The sequence below is a fragment of the Opisthocomus hoazin genome, chromosome 11 (genome assembly GCF_030867145.1).
Source record: "Opisthocomus hoazin isolate bOpiHoa1 chromosome 11, bOpiHoa1.hap1, whole genome shotgun sequence".
In the NCBI taxonomy this organism is placed as follows: domain Eukaryota; kingdom Metazoa; phylum Chordata; class Aves; order Opisthocomiformes; family Opisthocomidae; genus Opisthocomus; species Opisthocomus hoazin.
The window spans coordinates 8,879,917-8,899,846 of record NC_134424.1 but is presented as its reverse complement, the minus strand read 5'-3'; the positions used below and the strand labels follow the sequence as shown (position 1 = coordinate 8,899,846).

Here is a 19,930-nt window from a genome sequence, read left to right as displayed (position 1 = left end):
TCCGATTGTATCAAAGGAGGTTTCCTTACTTTACTGGCTCCCATGACTCCCGCTCAAAGCCCCTGTGAATTGACTGTGCAATTGAGGACTCCATCAGATCGACATATCTAACAACAAGTGGAGCAAACAGGTCTTGGAGGTGTTTGTGGAATTTTCCATTGCACATATTATCTAGAATAGATAAATAAAAGTATAGTAAGACACTACCGTTACTAAAAGCTCAGTAACAAACCACAGCGTGGCACTTCATTACACAACAAATTTGCCAGCCAACAGGAAGAAACTTCAAGAACATAACAGGAGCTGGCATCAGGGACCAAAGTTCACGACAAAGACAGCAGGAATGGCTTCTTACTCCAAACAAATAAACAGACAACAAATCTTCTTTTCTATTCATGTCAAACTTACAAATACATGACTACTTCCTGTGAATAAAATAAGGGTAAGAATACAGCATGGCAATCATTATGGCTTTTTCAGGTAGGAGAATCATTTCTTCTTCGGTTACTCACGACCATGATCTGGAAATTGCTCTCTGAGGATGAGTCCCTGGCTTTTTCATGCAGTGGCAGAAATCGAATGGGGACCCTGGTCTGGGGCATAGCTGAAGGCAAGGCCAGTTTTGCTGCCAGCCCCCCGGGCAGCAGGACCACCTGGGAGAGTGCCAAATCCCCAGGGGCTCTGAAGGCACGGGCTCACGTGCTTTGGAGAAGAGCCTTATTTCACAAAGCACTGTTCTTTTGAACTACTCCAGCTTCCATTTACTTTAATATTTTCCTCCCTTCAATAAAATCTTTTGAAGCATTTTACTCCATGTTAAATAAATGCAGTACATACATATAAAACGATACACACACATTTAATGACAGTGAGATAAGAGTACCTAATTCCCTGCTTATCAGGCAGCCATTACCAAGAGACGTGAGAAGATGAAGAAAAATAGAAGTTCAACTTCTCACCTTTGACTGAGGCATTTAAGGGGTGTCTGTGTGTTTTTTTCTAGTGGAACAAAATCAAGCTGATGCTAAGAGAGTATGTACTGTAAATCTCTACCCATCTCAGTTCTCTGTAGTACGGAGAGGCCAAAAGTATTATCAGTAACCTGAACTGCCCACTGCAAAAGAAATGATCAAAACACAATACATACAGTCACTACGGAGGGAATCGTTTAGAAGCTGAAAGAGCGGAAAGCTGTCCCAGGTGTCTGGGGGTTGCACCTCTAACGCAGCATCCATGTCCACCGCAAACAGTGACAGGAAGGTCTCCGCATGCTCAACCATTAAGTCTGACCACCAAGCAAAGGCCTTCAGAGTTGGTAGAAAAAGATAATAAAGAAGTATATTAGTTTTAACAAAGCACAGGAAAAGATGTTAGGCCACATATCTCAAAAAACCCCTGTGGATCCCATGAAAACTACCTTTATTGTAAAGAGAACAGTGCTTTAAAGTGCTAGCCTGCACAGATAGTGCTAATCACAGGAATTAGGCACCGCTATTTTAATACAAAGGTTTCTTGGACAGGATCTGTTCAGAGCTCCACCATGAAGGCACACAGCTGTAACATGGCAGAGAAGGTTTCGTCTGTTCAATTTACAATAAATGACTTCATTCATCTTTAATTATGCTAATCATGAGAAAAATAATCTAATTCTTATTCTGAAGTACAGAAATTTGGGAGCTTCTTCACTGTGCTTGTGGGTTTCCTGCTGTACTTTTCAACAGTTTAAATTTTATTTGGATTCACTACTTCTATTTGTCTTGAAAAACTAGAAGCCTAAGACACTAAATCTGTCCTGAACCACTCACACTCTTCTTTAGAAATATTTCAAGCATCACCAGTAAAAGTTATTACAGCACTGTTCATTTTACATGGTTAGCTACACACATCCATAGAAACACACTACCGCCTTCATAATGCTACTGATTAGGAAACAGATTACAAAGCTCTATTATCAACATGCCAAGATTAAAAAAAAGAAATCTACGGGAAGCCTATATTTTCACAGAGGCAGGAAAAAAATATATCTAAACTTGAAAATCAAAAAATATCAGTGAAGTAACTCATTCTCATGCATGTGGGTCCTTAAAATTCACTGTACGGGCTCTCTGAGGTGACATTCACATCATACATGGCTCAGATGTGAATGCTGCAAACGCATGCATGCGTGTTTAGTAATCACTTCTGGCTGGGAACATGCAATATGAGAAGTGCTGTCGTTAGGACCATGTGCTGTCATTCTGAAGCGATAGGAAATTACTCAGTGACTTAAAGGATCTAAGAAACGTCTTTTCGGCACTTTGCATGGAAAAGAAATCTCTAGCATCGGTACAAGACTGGAGATGAAACAGAGAAGACTGGGAACAGATGAATCAGTTCAAAGACGAATTGCCTGTCAGGGAGAGGTATTTCTTGCAGATTTTAGCAGACACAAATAAGCAGAATGGACTTTCACTTTCTCAGGGTTCAGTTTTGATTCACTGATGAGGAATTGCACTGATGTGCAGAGCACAACTCCAGCTGCTGGTTCACTTGGCCACGGAGAGGGAGCCGAGCCCCAAAACCAGGTTACTGCCATGGACCCCTTTAATTCTTCCTATTTCAGCCTGACTTCTCAGCTGCCAGTGATACTGGCAGGGGTTCTTTGGGACTACTTCTACTCCTTCATTCCCCCAAAACATAAAGCAGACTGACATTGCCCTGCTATTAGTCCATGGGTTGATATAAAACTGGTGTGAAGACACCAGTGCATAGGATGGATGTGGCATTGGGCATTACTGAGCACATCCAAGATGTAAAATAACCAAAATAAACAAATAACCCCCAAACTAATCATAGAATCTGAAGATACAGAATCATAGAATCATAGGTTGGAAAATACCTCTAAGATCATGAAGTCCAACCATCTGCCCAACACCACCATGCCTACTAAACCATATCCCAAAGTGCCACATCTACAGGTTTTTTAAACACCTCCAGGGATGGTGGCTTAGGCCTGCCCTGCCATGGGGGTGAAGACGTGCATGAGGAGGGCTGTGCCGTGAAGGCACGGCTTTGGTGTGCCCAGAGTCAGGCTGGGCAAATGCCATGCCCAGAGCAGCAACACCAGCAGGTCATGGTGTCCCTGTGGTCACGGCATGGGGACAAGGCAGCTACACCTGGCTCCTTCGCCTGCAAATCGCCCCCAGCCCCACGCACACGGAGGGTGCCCTGGCACCCTGCCCTGGGGTGCCTGGGAAGCTCAGGGACACGGTGATGGGGGCCGTGGGTGTTTGCAGAGCCGTTATTCTGGTAAAGTGGAGACTGAGGTGAGGGAGCCCGGAGGGCTGAGCACGTGTGGCAATGCTGTTCAGCTCTCCCTCCCACTTTTGGTGCTGGTGTACAACCCAGCGTGCGGCCAGGCGCCTGGCAGTGCCGCATCGGGAGGCATTGAACCACCGCGAAACCACGCAGGAACCGAAAACATGAAGACCCTGGTCTGCTCCCGATGCCTGCTCAGACCTTCTCCCCAACGCGTGGGTGGGAAACGAGCGGATGCTGCGCCACGGGGCTGCTGAGGGTCCTCTCAAAATTAGCAGTGCTTGTCTGCGGTTTTCAAGGAGGATGCCGGGGCTGTCCTCGCACTGACGTGGTTTCTCTGCCTGTGCCTCTGCCTGCCAAGAGCCTGCCATGCTGTCTCCCCATCACATCCTGCCCACGGGTCTGCGGGCAAAGAGCCATTGCTACGAAGGACCAACAGCAATCGGCATTTTGGGGAGAGGGAAAAGAGGGGAGGCCAAAGAGTATCTTCCGCAACAAACCCCGACACAAACACTTCAGAGTCCTGCAATAAAAACCTGCTTCCATGAAAAAGGAAAAAAGCGCTATTTTTAAGAGAAATTATGAAGAAAAGCATGTGATCATTTGCAGAAAAAAAAAAAATGCCCAAACCAGTCACAGTTTGCCTTTTGCTAGAAAAGCCAAATTTTAGCTCTGTAAGTCTCTAACTTATGGCAGGATCCTCAGCCTCCTCCTCCCTAGTCTCGGTGAGCAGGACCTTCCTGCGGTGGGAGCGGTAACACCATCCCTTGAAAATCTCCTTCAGGATGGTAACACTTCATTTATTTACCATCTACTTACCTGCATTGCTCAAAACACAATGTAGAGGGGGAAAAAAAAAAAGTGTGCTTTCCAGCCAAACACACCTATTACTGTATATTTTACACATGGATACACATGTATATATGTATGACCTCAAGGAGTTAAAATACATATATACATATACACATACGTATACATAGAGAGAGAAAACACAAGTTTAAAAATAGGTGAGTGGCATCGTCTCTGGCATTTGTCATCAGTCATCCAGAGGAAGGGGAAGGGAGGCGGGAGACATCTGATGGGAGAGATGACACAATGACAGAGACCTCCCGCTCTCACAGGTCACAGACGCAGGCACACGGTTTCGGCTGCATTTCTGCCTGTGTTGGTTTGCTTCTCTCTTATGGGAAAGACAAACCCAACTGACTGGACACGTACTTCTGTTGGAATGTTTTTCAAACATTTTCCATGCTCTCGGTATTATTTTTTGAGTTCTCATCAGCGAGTCTGCCTGGATGTCCATGTGGGGAAAAAAGGGGCATGTCTGAATTGCAAAACCTGTTGGATTTCAGTAAATTAAGGCATTACTTCAGTAAGCGGTGCAGTTTAATTTTCTGCTGAACATCCAAAGTAGACTGAAGAGTCACACCCTGCAGATCAAACCTTCTCCAGGTGAATGGATAACGTGTCAAAAAAAAAAAATCACCTGGAATAATTTGAAAAAAAAAAAAGTACAACACCTCAGCAATGCTCATTGCTTAGTGAGAGCATAATGTGGCTACAATGCATAATAAAACCCAGTGATAAAGCACCCAGCCTCTTGTCTCTCTTCCTTTGGGTTCAATTCCAAGCATGCAGAGAGCTGGCCAACTGCCTGTACCCTGCTGAAATGCCACAGCCACCCTCAGGACAGGGATCTGATAAGGCACCGACAGCATGCCGGGCTTCTGGAGAGAGATGGATTTCACCCTTCCAGGTCACTGTTCAGAACAAGGGACCGGGATGCCTCCTATCCATGTTGGCATTAACCTTCTGTCTCTAATCAAAACCTCGTGACACAGAAGATGCTGGAGAACAGTTCTGAGTCTTCCTCCTGGTGAGGATCTTGGCAGCGTGGCTGGCTGAGCACCACCGGCCCTGTAACCGCTTTCTTCAGCAGTCTATGATTTTCAAAATAACCTGCACTTCAGAAACAGCTCCTTCCTGGCTGGTGGTACACCCAGCCTGTGCTGGTGATGAGTATAATAAAACACTCATTGTCCTTGGACAGGTTATTGCATTCTGCGTGCAAGTGCAGCGCTCTCGAGCACCCCCTCGCTTTTGTAAAAATGCAGTTTATTTCACTCCTTACCCCGTATATTCTCTCTCTACATATAAATACTGTATATCCAGCACGAGGCACATACAGACAAAACCAGAGGAAGACCACTACCATTCTAGGCACTCGTGTAGTGCTTGGTCCATCTCCACCACAGTGTACTAGAGGTCAGGTGAATGCAAACGACAGAGGTAACAACAGGCTGAGGAGAGAGTCCAGGCAGGTAGGGTTGTGTTGGGATGTAACTGCAGCGCTTGTAAAATATACCCATTGCTACATGCATGGACCGGACTACTATGCCACATTTACCCTCCTGTGTCAGGCCACCAGCTCCGCAAGCAGCCGACTCGAAGTTGCTGTTACATTCCTCGGTCAAAGTTACGGAAGCGAGGGCAACCCGGGTAAAATCCCAGTAGGAAACATGGCACTGAGAGGGCATGCACGAAATATGACAGGAGTGACTCGTTTCATTCGGTTTTAGTCACATACCTCTTTCCCCTGCCAGGATCATCCAAGATTGAATGAACAGTAGAAAAACAGGGAGGAAATTTAAATATGCAATCAGGCATTAGTTGGGTGTTGTGGATTGCTGTGTATTAGCAATAAGTTAAATTATACTGCAAATTTAATATACACTGGAATGATTTTTAGGTGATTGTGAAATTATTTATCAAATGGTCTTAATGCAAAATATAGTGAGTATATATATATATATATATATATATCAATGGGAAGGAAAAGAGAAAATAGTGAATGAGTGTTACATTACCTACAGTCATAAACAATAAATGTTCACTCTGAATTTTAAAACGATTAACTTGCCAACACGCATTCGAGAGCACCAGATCTACAGAGATCTCAGGGCTCAATCCTGCAAACCCTTACACAGGTACGCAACGTCACTTGCTCGGGCAGAAACGTCCCGACGCGCTGCGAGCGGGACTACAGCCAGCAATGGCAGCTGCCTGGGGGGTCAAGGGTTTCCAGGATCAAGCCTCACGATTTTCTGGTCTATATTTGACTATGACATGGTTTCAGTGGTTTTAAAACATGAAACTTTTTGTTAAAGAGCTTCGAAGAGTTAAGAGCAGTTGTGTTAGGCCTTAGATAACCCAAATAACGAGTAACAGTGAGTAATTCACCCTAACCTCTGTGACTAGTAATTAAGGTATTCCCAATGAGCCAAGGCAGAAGAGCCCAACAGGAAACCAGGTGAGTTAATCACGTACCGCAGGGGCCCAGGGAAACCCCTGGAAACAACCTGAATGCTCAGAAAGCGACAAAAAAAAAAAAGACTTGTTTCATTTTGTGGTGGTTTTCCTTGCTCCAGCTCTGGCCGGCCGGAGCGGTGAGCTGCTGCAGGGACCCCGCTCATGCTGTCTGGAGGCACAAATACAAGACATTTTTTGGAAAGACGACCTTTCTGAAAAGCGGACAGGTTTGCTCTTGTAGTCAGTGGCGAATACTTTTGGCCAGATTCGGCTCCGGCTGGCGCTGTATGGAAGGCTGCAGACTGACGCAGAGGAGAGCAGGACTTCATTAATTCCCTCTTTAGCCCTCCCTCCCCTCCGCAAAAGCAATCCTCCTGAGCTCTACTTCACCTTCATCGCACTCGAGCACCATCATTTATGACTATTGGCTTTTAAAGCAGATAACCCAGCACCAGTCGGGAAGACACCGCACAGAGACCCAAAGCCCCCAGCAAGCCCCCAGAGCCTGCTGAAGAGCCGGGGGGACGCGACCTCGCCGGGCGCCGCTGCTCACCTCCGCATGGTGTTCTTCGTTTTGCTGTAGGACTTCAATTACCAGTTCTGCCAGACGTATAGTATCTTCTAACTTTTTAGCTGGTGTGACTAACCGGCCTACATTTTCTGTAGTACAAGAACTCGAGTTAAAAGGGAGGCAGGATGAAAAGCTCGACGTACAGTAAGTTCTTTTAGAGGTTTAAAAAGAAAAAATCCCATAATATTCTACAGCTTTAAAGATCTTTTCATGCATATGTTAAATGCTTATATAATTAGTACCGAGCAAACCAGAAAGCCACACTCGTTATTATACTATGAGAATACAGTGCTCCAGCTCCAAATCTCGCAACGCTGTCAGAGCTGTTTTGCTTTACGGTGAGATGGTGGCACTTTATTAGCTCAAATGAGAACATCGCATTCCCTAAAGACAGCATCTGGCCACTAATATATGAACAATATGTATCCGTCAATGTAGATGATGCTATTATAGAAATCACGTCTATACCATTTTAAAACTCTTTTAAGCAGATCTATTCAAACAAATCTGTCTGTACTTTTAATAAATTGTCAGACTTGAGTAATTTAAATGTCACCTGCTACTGAAAGCAAGAATTGCAGGTCTGCCTTGCTCCAGGATTTAACTCCACAAGGGTCAAGGAGTTACGCATGCTGGAGGGAGTGGAAAGTGGTAAAGCCCACGCAGGTGATCGTAGGTGAGACTTATATGGGAAGAGAGATGCAACTTTACAGCAAAAATCCCGCAAACAAACCAAAGAGTTTAAATCCTGGAGCTTGGTGTTCAGCCGTATTGAGCTATTTTGCAGCATTTTCTGAAGACTTTTAAAAATAATTAAATAATATTCTTCTATGTAATTCATATTAGTAACATATTAAACATACAAGGTGGTAAGAATCTGGAACATTTCGAGCATTTAACTGGAAATAATATAGAAATAATATAGAGAAAAAGAAGCTCATCACACTTCCATCGCAGGACAGAGCTGGCTGCGCGCAGCCGAGGGGGTTTCTCCGAGCTGCCAGCGCGGCTCGCTCCCCTGAGGTGTGCGCAATCTCCCCGCAATGGTCGCTCTGCGGAGACGCGGAGCAGGAGACCCGCTCCCCGGGGACCCACCGACCCTGCGGCGCGTCACCGCGCTAACCACGGACGCGTCACTGTGTCACTCCGGGTGCCAACCCCGGCCTCCGGTGCGGCTATGGCAAAGAACGGGATCACACTTTGGCAGCTACACCAGCCAAGGCATACCTCTGCACCGCCGTCCTCTCCATGATACCAAAGCTGGAGACTTTGTCAATGGGTGAAGTACCAAAAAACCCAAAACCAAACAGCCGCACTGACCTGCTGTAATTTGCAGCGTACAACAGACTACGTGTCCCCTGCACAGCTAAATGCTGGCAGTACAGGCACTGAAGCGCCGTTACTAATTTTCCCCGAATACCTGTTTACAGGTAACAAGTTTCCCACAAAAAGGAAAGCCAGAACGGTCCCATTTGGGTGGTGGGGCGAGGGGTGCACGGGTCGGTTTGCAGAGGGGCTCAGCAACCCGCTGAGCTGAGGTCTGGCGTTGCAGGCGCTCAGCTCGGCTGAGAGATGCAACCCGGTAAAACACCATGCAAACCAACTCTGCATTTTTGCTGATTTATGCCACAGATAGGGGCCTTGGGTGTTTCTTACCCAGTTTTCCTTTAGTTTCTTGTATCACTGGAAACAAAAAAAACCTCAGGCTCCCCTTACTACAATTTACTGGGCAAATACTGAAATTGGAGAACTGCTGGTGAACTCCTCATTCTTTCTCCTATTCAATCCAGCCCCTCACTGGCTACAAGCAGTAGAAACCTCTTCCTTTTGCAAAAGGAGTCCAAAGACACGTCCCTTAGTAAGCTCTGGTTGGTTCTGCACCTCCGAAGCCAAGGGGAAGCGTTTCCATTGATCAGAGCAGCATCAGGCCCATTCTCATTTGCAACACTGATCTGCTCTCAAATACAACTAAAAGACAAAAGTGTTAATAAGAACAACTGCTCAGAGATGCTGTCTTTAAAGAAAATATTGATGCTTATACAACTTTGGCAGCCAGCAGATGTCAATCTTAATTTTTTTTCTTCTTATTTTAAATATTTCCCTGGTTAAGTTACTATACATCAGAATATTCTGCTAAGATAGCTGGAGCACTGACAGTTACATGAAACGTATACGATATACTTATCAAACATTTCATCCAACATCATGTAAAGCTCATACATATTTATAGTTTTCATGCAAAATGTTATGCAACAACAATGTTATTTTGTGCTGACGTTGATATTTGAAAATGTTGCATATGTCAGACATTGCTAGACAAAAAAATGTGGACATTTTGAAATAAATGCTACCTCTAAATCTCTAAAACCTACCACATCGCGCTAGGTATTTTGGATAAAGCTGCAGATGAGGACTAGCTTTTTACTACTACACAAGCAACTGCTAGACTAGAAAACCACCGAATAAAAGGAAGGAAGACTATTACAGTACTTGGCGGCTGTTTGGCCATGCCTTTGAGCACATGATTTATCATGTTAGTCTGCGTTTGAGGAGACGATGGTGGCCCAGCCGGTGGCTTAGGCTTGGACGGACGGGCTGCTTGCGCGTGACGGAGAGAGACGTCAAAAGTAAAGAGACAAATGACTTCATAAACAGTGACAAAAAGATGGAAACTTCGAAAGGAACATAAGCAGAAATGATCAAATACAAATGGGATAAGCTGCTGGGTTTTTGCTTATCGGTACTCGAAGTACTACACGGTAATGACACCACTTGACAACACATTTGAGAAGTCAGCAGATTCGAACATCCCATGGTACTGTGCAATCAGAAAGCCAAAAATGCGATGCAAGGATGAGACTGCACTTCATGCAGCCCCAGGAGGAAACTGAATTAGGGGAATTCATTTTAAACTTTGGAATTTAGAAAAGGTGAACTTGAAAAGATCGCTTTAAGTCAGTGCCCTGGTACTTAGGTACATTTAGCAATAGAATAACGAGCCACAGGAATTAATTGCTTTGCAAATATCAATTACACATTTTAGAATTAAACGTCACTGTTGGTTAAAGGGAGCTATAAAATATTCTTGTGCAATTTAAACATGTAAAAAAATCTGTCACTTAAAAATGTGTGGTTCCTGATCGTTTCCAGCTCATTTAATTATTTTCAACTTGGAATTCTAGTGGCTTTTATATTCTGGGTTGAATCATATATAAAAACTTGCCAGCTCTATCAAATATGTTACTTGCTATTCCAAATGTTAGAATACTGCAATCAGGACTTGACCCATCTGTCATATAGTTTACAATATCAGCATAGGAAAAATTCAAAGAAAATAGCCTTTCCTTTTACATACACTCAGAGAATAAATTACATACTGTGAATATATTAACACAATAGTTTCTATTCCATTTTATAACAGTTTTTAGCAGCATTGTGACTATTTTTAATAATGCCATTTGCAAGGAATCTGGCATATTTATCTGGACATTCTATTGCCAAAAGTCCTTGCCATTTTGCTTGCATCTTCCAGTGGGGGAAAAAAAAAAATCGGTTGGCTTGTGCAAAGTAGATTTCTGATTGCTTTTAATTCTCACAGAATTATAACACTTATCAAAGTACAATAAAGAATATTCGAGTAAACTGTTAGTTAAAGAGTACGAGCTCGGTTGGTTCCCTTCTCCATACATAGAGATAGATACACACACATACACACATACACTAACACACATACAATGCACACGTGCACGCGTGCACACACACACACATATTTTTAGTCTTTTAAGCTGTGTAATGATTTAATTCAGACTTTTAGATTCAAGCTACTGGATTCTGGCTTTTTTGTTGTTGTTTTCTGATAACAGGAAAAGCAAATCTATCCGCTCATCTCTGGAGTCATCCTGATCCTTGTTCAATGTTTACCAAGGGTGGCTTTGTCCCCAGAAACAAACCTCTGAGAGCCTCAAGTGACAAAAACAACTGCTTTTTGGGCATTGGCCTAATGACTTTCAGTCTAATTTAAAACATAAGCAAAAATTCGATTTGGCTAATCGCTGATTGCTCCTGAGCTCAACACATAGGAAGAATATGCTACTGCCCATCCCTATGGAGAGCAGCTTGTGCCAGGGTCCCTGGGTGGGAAGGGATGGTAGGGAGCAGGGATGGTGGGGAGCGGGGACCGTACATCTCCTCCCACCACCTCTGGCAGCCGGCAGCGGGAGCCCCTCGCCACCCAGGAGTGTCCGTCAGGCTCCAAAGCTGGGAGGCTCAAAGAGAGAGAGCTCCTCCAAAGAGCCTCAAAGCCAGGGGGAAATCACACCCCAGAACTGCATCCCACTGCACCTCTCCATGCTGCGACCCTGAAGCACCCCTAAAGGTGAGCCCAGCCCCTGCGTCCCCAACTGCTACCCATCGAAAAATAGATTTCAGACCTCACGGGCATCCAGATCCCACAGTGTCGAACAGGCCTGACTTGTGCAAGTGTTTTCTGTCCTAGAGAAAACTCCTTAGCAGAGAAGGAAGAGGAGGAAGAGGCAAGAGATGCAGTAGCACCAGCACTTCACGGATCGCTAGTGCAGCACGTACGAAACAGCCTGGAGGAGGCTCCGCCATGCAGCTGTCAGCACAGTGCCCTGGGGTGGCTCTCGCTTCTCTGGGGGCCCCACGAGAGATTCCCCCCCAGTGCTTCGCTCCTGCTCCCGGCATCTCCCCACCGCCACTGGCTCTTGGGAACAAGCTTCCACAAGGGATTACAGCAGGTTAAGCAACAAATTCCTGATGTAATTCTGTTCTGGCCCAGTCTGCACAAATATTCAGCTCTTTTGTTCATTTAAATTTTTCAGACCCAAATCCAGGGCTCTTGCACCATGGCTGCAAAACCACCTGGAGCCAAAGGAGAGGAGGGGAAGAGCTCTCTCCCTTCCTCGGGGCACTGAACACCTCATGAGCCCCGACCCGCGCTTCTCTTTGTTGCCTCTTTATTGCAAGAAAATTCCAAATATTAAGGTCTGGCTAAACAAACTGACTAATTTCATCTGCGTATTTCAATAAAATGGGGCTGTGACTGCAATGCCTCACAAGGCACTGGAGTTTACACACTTCTCTGGGCCCAGGTCTCGGAGATGATATGCGAGATCCCTCTCACGGGGTGCCTCGGCTCCCGCTCGGAGCGAGGGAGATGCGGCAGGCTGAACGGGTTTTACGGCACTTGCCAGCAATCAGCTGCAGCGTGTGTGGCAGGTTTTGTTTCACTTTGGCTTTTCTTTCTTTCCTGTCCTTTTGCTCTGTAATCCCTTGCCACAGCCAGTTTAGCATCAGAAATGCACTTGCATTTGTTGCTCGCAGGTGTCAGGTGGATAAGATTTAAACACCTCCATCACTGAAATCAGAGGCAGGAGCAGCTTCTTCCTTACCAACAACCTGACAAAGTGCTTTCCTGACAAACTTCTGCCAAAGGTTTTTATGCATCTGCATGATACTTGTAAACAAAATACTTGCAGAAACTGGAATTATTGAGCCAAATCTGGGATTGTGCTTGATAAGCTTCAGCTTGCAATGAGCATAACAGGTATATTAAAAATCCTGTGCTACTTTGGGCACATACATCGTATACAGTTCATTGTGTGCGACTCTTTACGGACTGGAAGATTTTCAAACTACCTATTTCTCACTCAGCATCATGTTTTCTGCTAGCTGGGCTACTAACACATCAGCAACAGTGAGAATTACGCTTGCAATGGGAGAAGAGTATTACTGACTTTTCACATTTTTTAAAAGCATAGCCACCAACTCAATGATTTCCTTGTAATAATTAAAAATATACGACCCCTGCCAAAGCCTTTGGCATGCAAGTGTTTTGTGTGCATTCATTTGCAAGCCAATCATGAAAATGGTAAAAAAAAAGCTGCTGTTTTCAAGATAACTATAAAGAATAATGGGCTTAGCCTGAGGATGAGGCAAGGCAGCCTTTTATTATATTTGTGAAATGAATTTACGCATATCTGAAAGGGACATCAGTGATGATATATTTTTTTCATTCCAAATAAGATGTGATATCTTAAAAGTAAGAAAAAATCATAGAAACGTTCCTTTTTCAATGCAGAAAGAGTCTCTAATTCGGCTCTCAAAACTCAACATACTGACAAGAGAACTGATCTCCTGACTTTCTGATGATTATTCAGCCTAGCGAGGAATTTTTGCATATCTGAATTGTATCTCATGCCTCAGGCAGCAAGTTGCTCCACAGTTGGTAAGAGACTTGCAGAAAGATAACGGCACACTGCAGATCTTTATGATTTCTGAAGCTCTTATAATAACTTTGCTACGGCTTTAAACACTGCCTTTGAAAGGGCGAGAAGAAATCTTGAAAGCTGCATTACGATTCCTCATTAAACACAGCCGAACGCCACTTCCAGGAACGCAGCAAATTAAGCAGCAGTTCGGCAGCACACAGATACAGGTTGCAGCCATGCCTGAGTTAAAGTGCCTGATTTATTACTGACTTCAGTCTCCACTCCCGCACACAAAACCCGATGCTTTCATACATCCTGCATCCATATTTATTTGGGGAATGCAATTGTTTTTTTTTCCCAAGCTTTGTGGTTTACTACAAATGCCAGGAGTGATTGCCGAGTGGCGGATGGGCTGACACGTCACACAGGACCTCTCCTCGTCTCGGACCAGGCTAACCAACAGGCAGCTCAGCCCCTAGCACTCCAGCACACTCGCTGAGAGCTACGGATACGTGCACAGAGCTTCCCAGGCTGAGATCCAGAAACGGGGAAGGCGAGTGACGTAAAGTGAGCATGGGGACTGTGGCAAGGGCCAGTATGAATGCCTTGAAAAATACCACTGCTTCTTCACAACCTGCTTGTGTTGCTCTAGTCAAAACCCAACCTCTTCTGCACCCACTTCCTCGGCTGAGGACGCTTCCCATGCCTGCTGGGGCGAGCACTACGTGCAAGATGCTCCACGGCCGGTGCCAGCTGAGGCGGATGCAGCCAAAGCTGCCGCGCTCGGTCCCTCTCCCGTGGGTGCACCCGGGTCCCCAGCCTGCGGCAGGCACCGCAGAGATGTCTGCCCATGCATGGGCATCGTGGCTGGCCCTCGCCGTGCCACGGGCGGCACTGATCCCCGCGCTGACCGGCTTTCAGCTCTGCACCCACCCCAGCACCACCACCGGGTGCATTTCTGAGAGAAGTCTGGCTTCCCTGCCAGCCCAGACGGGAGGGAGAGATCTGGAGAGGACGAGAGATCTGGGGAGGATGGTGCACGCCGGCGATGCAGTGTGGAAGGACGCTGTGCCTCCGGAGCCTGGCTTCCCCGGGCAGGGGCTGGGGAGGTTGCTGGACAAGCAAAAACCTGGCATTTTGGGATAGCCCAAGAGCAGCTGATTTCCCTTGGTGACAGAGCAATAGGACTTCAGTGGGTCCATCTGCTCTGCAGTCACTTTCTGCTCGCAGAAGCAGGTGGCTGGTGGTCTGTGCTCCATTGCCCTGCCGCCCCGGCACCCGCAGCAAGGCGAGAGCTGCCTCCACTTCTCATCTCCGTGCATCAGCTCAGCAGCACCACGAGCAGCCTCTCTTTACAGAGACCAAAGCCAAATTACAAAATGAGAAATACTTGGTCTGAAAACTGAAAAAAAATATTCTTCTACTAAACACAATCAATTGCCAAACTGCCAACCATCGCCTTGGCTGGCACCAGCTGCAAAGCTGCCTGCACCCAACGCCAGCACTGCAAAGTGGCATTTGTGTCCATGGGACCGCTCAGTGCCACAGCGCAGCACATTTCAGAAATCCTGCACTTAAGGGATGGAGAAGTTTTACTTTTCTAAAGCAACGATGGACTCCCAACTTACATAAATGAGCAGACGAACACTTGCTAAAAGTTTGCACTTGTTAATCTGAGTGTTAGTAGTTTTGTCTGATTAATAATTAAAACAAGCCATTCATCTTTAATTATTTTAGAGTAATGTTCTGTTTAATGTTCTCCATCAAATCAATATTATTAAAGCAAGAGAAGAGACTAAGTGCTTTTCAGGAGAAAGGACATCAAAGGGTGACATTTGTGTGTTTAAGAGGAAGTTGTTTTCAGTATCTTATTTTTATTCTTGCTTTTGGCAAAATAAATAAAAAATCAGGCCAAAACCCAGTCACTTTTGACTCCACTTAAGCTGAGGAATTGGTTTCAAGTTAAGTCCTGCTGACCTTGCCTGAAAATTATTCATTTAAGATAATGGGAGATTTGTCAGCAACAAAGCAGCGAAGTCGCAACTCCCTGCATCCTTTCACTTGCTCCAAGCACTGAGAAGCAGCAGTTTTATTTTTAAACAAGCTGGGCCATAGGAACATCCTTCTGGACTCCTGCATGCAACCACTCTAGATCCTGGGCCAAATTTGAGCTGCAAAGGCCCAACCTCTTGCACTGCTTTTTAAAAGCAATTTCCCTTTGCCAACAGAGCTGAAATCAACCTGATTAATTTTTTTTTTTTCTCCTCACAAAACAGAACAATCTACTCACAAAAAGAAATGAACAGTTCAGGTTTCAAGGACTTTTGAACTAGGACTCTGGGATACAACAGAAACGAGAACAGGGGCTGCAGAGCTCCACCAGCCCTTCTGAAGAGACGAGCTGAGCCTGTGCCTTGTTACATGTCACCACAGGTTATAAACGAGAGACAAACACGACTTCTGTCTCACCAGATCGTTTGTTACACAGTCACAAAAAAATAGAAAATAAAAAAAAAATTTAAAAACCCAGTCCTCCCATCAGGGCATAAAACAGAAGTTATGAAAACCAAAAATGAACATTAGTTTAGTTATAAATATGCTTTTTAGGTGTGTTAAATTAATGGCCAAATCACCAACGTTTTTTTCACCAAAAATGAGCTGCAGTTCTTTCGGAAAACAAGAAACTTTCTCTTTACAAAGGCTAGATTCTCCTCTAAAACTGTCGCCTAAAACGACGCTATATTTCTGTAAGGTATTTCTAATCTACACTCTCTTCTAAGGAAGGAGGAAAAGGAGATTATGTAGACAGCACAAATTAACTCCTTAAGTATCAATGCATCTCCATTTTCAGCCTGAAGGAGTACATATCTTAAGGAGCTATGAAAAAAGAAAACAAAATAAATATAACTCAACAGTCCTAGCAATTTATAATGCATATACAATTGTTCACCTGCGTCCTTTTGATTCTCTATATGAAAGAGAGAAAGCAACAAGGAGAGAAAAGAGAGAAACAAGAACAGATATGCAGGATTAATGAGCAAGTGGACCGCACAGCCCCCCAGTTATGCGTGATATATGACATTTGAAAAGAAGAAAAGTCGCCCCGTCTCGCCCCCCACCCCCCCGAAGCATGGGGTTACCAAAAGAAGCTCCTTTCACAGAGGTGAAAGAAAACGCTGCACAAATAGAAAACCAGAGAGGGCGAGCTCTGAGGACACAGGGGGGATCTCCAAGCGGCAGCGGGGATGGGGGGTCCCCGCCAGAGCTCCGTGCCAGGGAGTCAGTGAAAAAATCGAGGAAGAGAGCGAGTGAAGTGCATCCTTCCGCTCGAGAGCTAACAGACAGGAGACATGTAAGATCTGATGCACAGAGAAAGGACAGCCTTACACGATCTTGTACACAGGACTGGGTAAAGATCTTATACGCAGGCAAAGGGATGGCTTTTTCCAAGTGTCCTTTATCTGACCTCTAGCTCACTGCTCCCCGACGTAGCTGCTACCTTTTCATTGTGTACCAGTGACAAGCACTTTACAAATTGGGGTTACACAGAAGCAAAGTAAAAATGCATTCAGGTCACGGACATAAAGAAGAACTGAAAAAACTTACAGACGATCTGAGTTTATCACAAACAGATGGGTTAATTGCCTAACCTGGTTCAGGCTGATAAAAAGTGACTGGACTTCTCACACTGGGTTTCACAGACAGAAGCAACAGACAAGCCAATGCTAAAAGACTTGAAGCAAGGAGAGTGAGTTGGTTTGGATCTGGACTTTCTTGAGGTTATGAAAACAGAGAGAGTGAGGACAGCATGGAGAGGAGGGTGGTAGGTACTCACGAATGGTTAAATCCATCACTTGAGAGGCCAAGCAGAAGACAGGATGCTCATACATTTCTCTCTTTTTCCCTATAAAAGAGGATTTGGGCATGCAAGAGGCTTAGGTCAGAGGTAAAGAGGTTATAGGCTATAGGTCAGAGGAAAACTTTATATTAGGTTAAAAGGAAAGTAGCCGTAGAGTATTTTGGGATACACACAGGATAAAAAGGAAGGAAAAAAAAAAGAAAAAAAAGGCGGGTTAAAACTGGAGATCTACTGGATTAACCATTCAGCATGCCCATGAGTCACAGGAGAGCTGTGACCATGACTCTGGAGGTTTGCTCTGAACTGTTGCAAGAATATAATGATCAAAAGGTCATGAATAGAGGGAAATAGAATTCCATTGGTTTAAGGCTCCAAGATACTAAGGATTTCAGCCTTCAGTATCTAAGGCTTCCACAGGTATTTCTTCATAAGCATAGCCTCCAGCACCGCTGCCACTGAGTTGGTTTTGCATCTCGGACAAAACTCTTCTGAACGCACCGCTATTCAAACGTCAGCTTTTAAAAAGCAAGATTTCAAAGCCGTGTACAGCACGCAGGAACGCATCCGACTGAGGTAAATTTGTTATTTGCTCTTCTAAGGAAGTCTTTGAACATGTAGTGGACTATGCTCATGAGAGAAAACCTGATGCATGCAGCTGGCGGATGTTGGGTTGTTCAAATTAACAATCCCAGCATGCTTGGAAATTGGTGTTACAACCACTTTTGTAGAGATAGTATCAAAAAGTGGCTGTAGCCAATCACGGATAAAGGAGGAGAAAAGCAGAAGAGAGCAGGTAGTGTGGAATGAACTATTTCTCTGAAAAGGTAGCTGGAAAAAAATAAAAGGTTTGTTGCTTCAAAGTATTCCCAGACCTAAAAGTCACAGTGCAAAAAAGAGGGCAGATAATTAACACAACCAAGAAGAATTGAGGCACAAAAGGAAAAGTACACACTAACTGTTCTACTTTGGAAATGAATGCATTTTTACTTACAGATCATAAAGTTTGTTTTTGCATAGATTTATCTGAAAGAAGAGAGCAAATCTTACCAACGAGTTAGTGATATTTATACAGAGAACCTAAGGGAGCCAGCCCTGGGTAGAAGCATCCATCAACAGAAAAGCTGCTTTTGATTCTCAGTCCTTCTCCATCCTCGTCAAGTATATTTAAACATTGCATTTTACAGAATACACCAATTAAAATATCCTGTGAAGTTGAGTACTTCGATAAATTGCCTGATAATACAGTGCTTATGAAACCTTCGTTCCTTCTCTATTTTTGTCACTCATTACCAAGTCAAGAGTTGATAAACATCCTTTTAGTGCCCAATTCTTAAGTGTTTCTCACTGGATGCATAACAATGAATTCATTACCACTGGTACACAATTTGCATCGTTAGACAGAAAAAAAATGGAAAAAGAGAGGACATGTCATGTACAGAACCTGGACAATTTGTCATATAATAACGCAATTTTTCATGTAAACAAGAACTAAACAAATCAGAGGGAGTTTGGGGTTTTTTCTTTCTCCTCTCAATATTGTCCTAGAGGCATACAACGATAATCTCATGTGGGAAAGCTTCACATCACACATGACAGAAACCCAAAGTCTAGAGCAGAACATACCATTCATCTGAAACACACAGGTTTGAGCAACTGGGAACTCGGATCAAGCTGGGCAGCAGTTTCAAATTAAGAATAGCAGCCAACAAGGTACCAACGTAAACGGATTAACATGTAAAGAACGACTCGATCGTAGAGCTTCAGCTAACACATATCCTCTAGCAAGCTTTAAAATGTCTTTTTGATGGCTACATGTGTCTCTGGTCACTGGTTATTATTCTCCCATAACTTAAAAGGTCAATAATATCAGCTATGCTGGATTTAGAGTGACAAGAAAGAAATCTGATGCGAGTATGGGATCACTGATCAATGACTGCTATGCAAACTGCAAAGACAACGAAACACTCCCAGAAAAAAGACATTTTAAATTGGCTACAAATGATTAAGCACAGATTAAACAGTTTTTCAGCTTCTTATTTTTTGTTTGTTTCCTGAACTCCACTGTCACAAGCAATTAGCTGCACTATACCTTCAGCTGCAAAGATGACATCCCAAGTATTTCTCAATTTGTTTTCTAAAACCACAACGTGAGTCTGAATACTACACCACTGGCCAAATGCACTAACGATCAGGAAAAAAAAAGCTACAGTTCCTTTTAACTGTTTCCTCTCTCTTTTCCAGAAAAAGAAACACTTTGCATAGCTTCCACTCTTAACTGTTTTCAAAGCCAACACCACAAAAATGATTCAGAATCACATCACTTTTATTGACAAGCGAATAAATAGCAAATGAGCTTCTTTTAAATAGCTCCCAGCCACAGTTGCCACCTAGAAATATAACAAAATTTTAATTTCACAAAGAAAGAGCCTTACCTTCAATTTTGGCATACTCTGATAGCCGAGTATAATTGACTAGAGCTGCTTGCTCCAAGCATTTACGGATGACTGTTTTTACCTCCTCTTGAGGGACCGGAGTAACTATGTCTTTCATCAGAACCTTGACACAAGAAAATCTGATTTGTTGTGGCATCGGGCACACAGAACTGCTTTTCTCCAAGCCCAGCACATCCATCCATTCCTACACTAGCACTGTGTGGCTCTCGGG

General features: G+C 44.2%; 1 protein-coding gene across 8 annotated transcripts in view; it reads right to left on the bottom strand.

The window, feature by feature from the left end:
• The window catches only part of CADPS (calcium dependent secretion activator), a 220,094-nt gene that overhangs the window by 49,856 nt on the left and 150,308 nt on the right, over positions 1–19,930 (bottom strand). For 2 of the 8 annotated variants that reach the window (XM_075432502.1, XM_075432506.1), the window contains exons 16-21: positions 19,699–19,822; positions 17,243–17,311; positions 16,358–16,375; positions 7,160–7,266; positions 1,148–1,304; positions 30–171 (exon numbers count right to left, since the gene is read on the bottom strand). In XM_075432502.1, coding sequence (XP_075288617.1) covers positions 30–171; positions 1,148–1,304; positions 7,160–7,266; positions 16,358–16,375; positions 17,243–17,311; positions 19,699–19,822 — 617 coding nt within the window. The remainder of the gene's footprint in view (positions 1–29; positions 172–1,147; positions 1,305–7,159; positions 7,267–16,357; positions 16,376–17,242; positions 17,312–19,698; positions 19,823–19,930) is intronic. The other 6 variants (XM_075432503.1, XM_075432507.1, XM_075432504.1 and 3 more) reach the window with 3 other exon arrangements.